This window comes from Melanostigma gelatinosum (assembly GCF_949748355.1).
Source record: "Melanostigma gelatinosum genome assembly, chromosome: 18".
Lineage (NCBI taxonomy): Eukaryota > Metazoa > Chordata > Actinopteri > Perciformes > Zoarcidae > Melanostigma > Melanostigma gelatinosum.
Window position 1 is genome coordinate 18485996 of NC_136651.1, and position 7336 is coordinate 18493331.

The 7336-nt window shown below is 39.8% G+C and overlaps 2 protein-coding genes across 3 annotated transcripts in view; one reads left to right on the plus strand and one right to left on the minus strand.

Moving 5' to 3' along the window:
• Positions 1–5038, plus strand: part of il11ra (interleukin 11 receptor subunit alpha) — a 72219-nt gene extending 67181 nt beyond the window's left edge. For both annotated transcript variants that reach the window (XM_079289137.1, XM_079289138.1), the window contains 3 exons: positions 569–674; positions 845–915; positions 1877–5038. In XM_079289137.1, coding sequence (XP_079145263.1) covers positions 569–674; positions 845–914 — 176 coding nt within the window. In that variant the 3' untranslated portion in view covers position 915; positions 1877–5038. The remainder of the gene's footprint in view (positions 1–568; positions 675–844; positions 916–1876) is intronic.
• Positions 5039–7030: 1992 nt separating this feature from the next.
• LOC306792360 (uncharacterized protein) overlaps positions 7031–7336 on the minus strand; it is a gene marked incomplete at both ends in the record, with an annotated part of 41347 nt that continues 41041 nt past the window's right edge. The window contains one exon of the mRNA XM_079289431.1: positions 7031–7046. Within this exon, the coding sequence (XP_079145557.1) occupies positions 7031–7046 (16 nt within the window). The remainder of the gene's footprint in view (positions 7047–7336) is intronic.

Sequence of the window (7336 nt, forward strand, 5' to 3'; positions counted from 1 at the left end):
ACAGTGAGCCCTCTAAACACGGTGCTGGCAGCTCTCGGGGCTCTGGAGGCTACAGCGTGGAGGAGATAAAGGAGTTTCTGAGGAGGAGTAAGAACGTGAGAAAAGTCAGAGTGGAGGACTACCTCTCTGACAAGGAGCAGCTCTCCAGCTCTGCCAGATCTCACATGAGGCGCAAGGACAGAGGAGGTCTCACGAAGCAGGAAGGATACAGACTCAAGAAAATAGTTCACAAAGTGAACAAAGAACTGGACAAAGTGGGCGCTAAGTGAGAGTCAGATCTCAGCCTGCAGACACTTAAAGACACGTTCATGTTTGTTGGACCTTATTTGGTTAACCGTTTTAAATGATACCGTATCGTGTTCGGAAAATAATTCGTTTTTTTATCTCAATGATGGAACTGGAATGTCTAAAAAAGCGGTGTCAATAAAGTTTTTTTCAACAGTCTCTTTCTCTCTCGCTCTCTCTTTCTCTCTCTCTCTCTCTCTCTCTCTCTCTCTCTCTCTCTCTCTCCGTACCTTCCCTGCAGCATGTTGTGTTGACCCCCCATGTTTTGTTTCTTCCCATTCAGATTCTATACATCCTGAGGATGAAGGTAATTTGGGTTTGGTGATTCTGCTGGTTTTGTTCTCCGTGGTCATCCTCACCACCGTCCTTTCCCTCATCTTTGTCGTGTGGTAAGACACACACACACACACACACACACACACACACACACACACACACACATCCCACATCCGCAAGCCACAGCTGTGTGGTCTGTCTTTGAGATTTAGTTTTTTTCCCCCAAATCATGGCATTTTTTAAAGTTCTTTCTTGTTGTTCACTTATTGTTTTGTATTCCCAGGGTGAGACAGAGGCGGCGCGATCAAGTGACCAAACAGGAACACCTCAAGATGAAGTCCATGCCAATCTAATGTGAGACGCACGTATACGCAGACGTTGATCATCTTCTCTTTCGCCTCTGAAGCAGTTTGTGTCAGATTGAATTTGTCTTGTTGCACTTGTTGAGTTGTCACCGATGGCCACACACATGGCGCTTCATGTTCTTAGTCTAGCTTGTTTGGCAGATAGTTTTAGATCTCCGGCCTCCGCGGCAAAGACAATTAAAATCCGAATGAGGTGTCACTTCTTTCCGATTTATAAGAGCTAAGCCAGTGAGAATCGCACAGCAAAGCTCAGCCTGAGTGAGAACCAGAATGGTTGAAAGTGCTGCTATGAACAACATTCAGACAATCCTTTAGATAGCTAGCCAACATGTGATTATAACCCCAACACAGACACACACACACACACACACACACACACACACACACACACACACACAGATTATAACCCTGCTGTATATCTCTCATTCAGCTCTGTTATTTAAATCTGTACTTTTAAGGCAAGGCTTCATTACATTATGATTTATACTTGTTTTTTAAAGTTGCCGTTTTTTCTCTTCTGTTTTCCTCCATTCTACTCTCCTTCATTTCTCCAACCTCTCTTCCTGCTTTTTCACATCAACTTATTCTCTCTTTCCTCTCCTCTCCTCTCCTCTTTCCTCTCCTCTCCTCTTTCCTCTCCTTTCCTCTCCTCTCCTCTTTCCTCTCTCCTCTCCTCTTTCCTCTCCTCTCTGCTCCTCTTTCCTCTCTCCGCTCTCCGCTCTCCTCTCCTCTCCTCTCCTCTCCTCTCCTCTCCTCTCCTCTCCTCTCCTCTCCTCTCCTCTCTCCCCTCTCCTCTTTCCTCTCCTCTCCTCTCCTCTTTCCTTTCCTCTCCTCTCTCCTCTCCTCTCCGCTCCTCTTTCCTCTCCTCTCCTCTGCTCCTCTTTCCTCTCTCCGCTCTCCTCTCCCCTCTCCCCTCTCCCCTCCTCTCCTTTCCTCTTTCTTCTCCTCAGGTTGATTTCAAGCATCTTGTCAGCCCGTTCTAGGGCTCCTCCCGAGAGTCAGCCTCTGCCGCTACCGCTGTATCAAGCGGACCGTCCGTATTCAACTACATTAACCAGAATGCATCTGCCAGGATCCAGGACAGGGATGAACCCATGCAGGGAACTTTGCGGAGTAGGGTAAAGTTACCCAGTATATAAGCTGACTGAAGGGTTTGTTTTGCAAGATTTCCTCGGACATATTCAACAACTGCACTACTACCCATAATGCATCAGCAGACTCGTTCTACTGTCCATGGGGACAGTTTCACTTCAGCAACGTCCCTGTGGTTCAATCCTCAGCGGCTGCATCGGGACATTTGAGCTCCTCGCCCTTTTATTTTGGAGGGGATTTTTGGAACTTTTAAGCAACAAGTAAGAACAGGAAGTGCAGCTGCCAAACAGGCTTTTTTCCTTCTTTTTTTGTGGAAAGGGGAAGATTTTTTTCTGGAGACGACTTTCCTCTCTCCTCCCACCCAGAACTCCTCACGCTCCTTTATTTTATTTTTCTTCAGATTCATGGGGAGGAGCGTCCGTTATTACACCGACCGACCGACTCAATGCTGTGAAGGAAGCATAACTGCCAGTCTCTGTGTGTGTGCATCTGATGCCAAAGCAGCAACTACGGGCATTACTGGTCTCAGCTGAGGGGGGCGGGAGGCAAACCCGCCACCGGCCCCTGACCTGAGGGGGTTGGACATGGAGAAAAAGGTCCAGTCTGGGCGGGGCCGGGGTTGGGCTGTCTAGACTTCATTTCATTTTACGACAAGATTTTATGTTGCATGATGTGCTTGTTTTTGCCTGTCTGGCGTCTTTAGTACAGGTGTTCTTTTGTGTCTTGTTACACCTCTTTCTATCCATCCATCCACTGTTACTGAATGTGTGTGAATGAAAGACACACATGGGGGAGAGAGAGAGACAGACAGAGACAGAGAGAGAGAGACGGGCCTTTCACAAACCACCAGCATTATGACTTTAGATACTAAAGGGTGGCACTTTATCTTTGTGATTTGCACATTGTTAGATGGGGGGAAATATGGTCATTTAAATGCATGTCCGTGTCCTCAGTAGGACGACAGCTTTATTAAACGACAGCTATTTTACTTACAAGGATATAAAACTGAGAAAAGCTGCACATCTTTACATTTGATGAGCTGGAGCTGGCAAATAATTGGCACTTGAATGATAAATGGCAAAACAATCTATGATCAAAATTGTTGTTGATCGACTGAAACATGAATCACCTCTCAGCCCCCGATACACCATTGAAGTGGACACGCCAGTTTTAAGCGTGACAAGACTTCAGTGTGTTCAGTAAAAGCTGTTGGTCTGGGGTTGTGAGAGGAGCAGAGGACGACAGTAAGAGGCATATTTCAAATTGATACAAAAGCTTATTAAAGGTCACACATACTAACAGCATTTTAAAAAGCAGGCTGTAGATTTATGGTGGGAACACATGATGAACACATTGATATGATAAAAAAGGCCAGCTAAACATGCATGAAGTCTCACTGACAGGCTGTAGGTGCGCTCGTGTGTCACATCCCGCCGGTTGGTGGGAAATGAAGGATCTCTGGTGGCCGGTCCTCACCGCAGGAAAAGCCCGAAATACCTCTGGAACAGTACATCTGGTTTACTTCTGCTTTTGGGAGTCCTGTCTGCAGCTGATGGGAGTGAGGGGCTCTACTGGCGCTCGCATCAAGGCAAGGCAAGGCAAGTTTATTTGTATAGCACATTTCAACAACAAGGTAATTCAAAGTGCTTCACATAAAACCATTAAAAGCATCAAAACATAAGGCAAAAGAAAAGGAGATTTAAAAACAATTAAAGAAACAGTGTAAGAAATAAAATTCAGTCGTAAAAAGTAAAGGAGATTTCAAACATACATTGAAACAATAATTGATGTCTCCCTGAGACATTGCGCTGCACGCAATCAACCATACACTGCCGCAATTCTGCAATTACTCGCACACGAACCACGTCTGGAAAAGATCTCTGCCGATCTGCGTTTTATAGTGTACGCCTTGCACGAACTCGGTCCCGGAGGAAATGGCGATATATTGTGCAGTCCTTTTAAAACCATTAAAAGCATCAAAACATAAGGCAAAAGAAAAGGAGATTTAACAGCAATTAAGAACAGTAAGAAATAAAATGCAGTAGTAAAATGCAGAAATGCAGGAAATTGATTCATATATTAATTGAATGTGGTTCAATTAAAGGCAGCAGCAAACAGAAAAACTAATTTTGCATCAACAAAAAAAGATATTTCTGCCTTTCTCTTTTTGGCCGGTGCGGTGCTTATGGAAGGCCATTTCTGACAATGTGGTGAAAACAAAAACATCTTGTATTTCTTTCAAATGAGAAGCCTTCTTAAAATGAGTCGGTTTCTCAAAATCATGAGTACTTGAGTACTAAGTAAGTACTTTGGTATTTCATGATACTCATGTTGCGATGTTTCTCAAAATGAGTCTTTATTGTAAGAAAGTTTGTTATTATTGGTGCGTCACTTAGTCATTTTAAGATACTTGGTCATTATTTTAAGAAAACATAATAATGGGGGGGGGGACTTCAATCTCATGAATACTCATGTTCTGTTGATCCAAACTGTCTAGTCATCATCTATTTGACTGACTGACTGACTGGTTGATTGATTGATTGATTGATTGGTTGATTGATTGATTGATTGATTGTAGTTTTTAATCAGAAACACAAGGTGCATCCAAGTCAAACTTTTTCCAGTTGGACAACTGTATGTTCTCAAGCTATAGCTCCACATATTATGCATGGATCCAGTTGAAGCTTCTTTTTTTTTTAAATACTATCTATATAACATTTTAAAAACTACATTTCATGTATGTCATCATATGATATGTTTATATGTACAAAAAAACGATATAGGGGAAAGTTTGACAGACATGGTTCAACTCGGTCTTGTAGTAATAGACAAATTAGCTGTTAATCGTAATTGTGCAACATCAAATGTGAAACCAAAAAGACTAAATATGGATTTTATTTAATTGGAAGATAATCTCAAGTACAAATATTTTTTTACAAGAAATCTAATCACAATAAATGGCAGTAAATATTCAGTTAATGCTCAAATTTGACAGCTTTTGAGGTTTGTGTAGCATAACGTTGCCATATATATATATATTCATATATATATATATATATATTCATATATATTCATATATATATATATGAATATATATGAATATATATATATATATATATATTCATATATATATATATATATATATATATATATATATATATATATATATATATATATATATATATATATATATAATAAAATATATTAGTGAGTGACTGAGGACGATCCATGTCTGGAGAACCTTCCCCGCGTTGTGTATCTGTGTCTTTCTCCCCAGTTATATGAATCTGTGTTACTGTACGATTACTGTATGGGCAATGTGTTTACTAAATGCGTCTTCTTCGTACTTCCTTTCGGTCAGATCTTGATATGGCAACAATCACAAAGAAACAGTCTCTTTACGAATTCAAGTCATATTTGAGAGAAAGCTGATCTTTCACTTTCACATGTCAGATAAATATTTACATGCAGCGAAGCGATCTCTCAACAAAATGTCAAAATCGAAATTATTCGCAAAACTCATTTTTTTTAACTGGATTTGAAAATGGTTCATGGATGGGCCAGTAAATGAATGTAGGTGTTTAAAAAAAAAAATCATAATATTACCTCCAAATATGAAGTCACCAATCATTTCCTGTAATGCTTGTGAGTCCCAAAAGGCTGGGTGTTGAACGAGTCTGTCCATGCTGATAATGAGCCTGTTCCCCGCTCACACATTAGCATGCTGTATATGCAGCAGAACTGCACACATGGTCGGCATTTTTCGTAATTGCTCGGTTTCACGGGTAACAAATTTATATTTTTCCAATCTGAACAGTAAAGTAAAAGTCAGAAATACATTTTTTAAAGCTGCGTCACTGAGTTTTCTGGGCCATGTGCACTATTAGTGACACCCTGTGCTCATGGTTCAAAGTGATTGGTTTTCTGCATGGTGTGTAATCATGGATTGCCATCTTTACGTCTCACACTAGTGGTGTTTCCTATGATTTTGTGGTATTATCATCAGTTCTTTGTTCCTCTGCAGTATGTGATGGCAGGTTTTAGTTCTTAAACCTCAAATTACACTCGGGCATCCATTCTAAGATGTGTATATATATATATATATATATATATATATATATATTTTTTTTTTTTGCTTTATGTGTATGACAAATATCACTATAAGCTTCCTTTCCTTGTATGTCTGTGAAATAAATACTATTTTATCACACTTTTAGCCGTTTATTTTTTTATTTCGTGTTCACCATTTTGTCTCAGTTTAAGATGTCATTATGCAAAGAGATGCAGCAGGAAGATATGATTCTTTCTATACAAAAACACACAACATCCAGAAATCAGTGGAGAACAATTTATTTGCATCTTGTCCAAAGAAACTTCTCACCAAAACAGAGAATGTGAAAAATAAATACCCAAGAACAGTAGAACCAGTAGAACGTGGAGTGTACTTACAAAAATAAGTCAATGAAATCTATTTCTTTTTACATATCTGTAGACGGTCGCTTTTTGTTTTATGAACCAAAAAAAAAAACACCCTGCAGCGCACATTCCCAACAGCTGAAATATGAAACTCTTTCATTCATGTTCCCATTTTCAAAAAAGTAAGTTACACCAACAAATGTAAACACAACAGAAAATCCAAAACTACATCTGAATGTCAGCTTCATGCGTCTGACAGGCGTCCTTCGAGCAGCGAACACGCAGGACTGCTGCAACACGGCTGGAATCAACTTCCTTACAAACGTGACTTTGTTACAGTTTTCATATTTAGATACCGATGAACTTTTTGTACATAATCAATATTTGAGAATGGAACCAGGGAATGTTCTACTGATGATTTGAATTGAACAACCCAGCCATGTTTTGAGCTCATTTTGATATTTTACAATTTACAAAGATTGAGATTAACGCCAAGTGTGAAGTGAGGTGGTCTTTCTTTTTCTTATTTGCTGACAATCATATTTCTTAAATCTTATCTCAGATACTGTTTGTGGGTGGCACAGGAAGTAACATCATTACAGCAGCAAACCCCTAAATACAGAAAACACAGGAAAATCTGAGCTCTAAAATCATACATTTCATTCTCTAAAATTATGTTTTTGCCCTGCAAGCAAATACAGAAAATTCAATTATCATAAAAACATAAACAAGAAAAAAACTGTTAATATATAAATAATCTCAGTGTTTATGTGAATCAAACAAAAGCTACGATCACATCCAAAGACAGTTACAGCATGTTGTGTGTCACAACCAGGTAATATGTCAAGAGCCAGCGTGGGATATGTTCAAATACTAACATGGAAAATCCCTCCGTGTGAAAG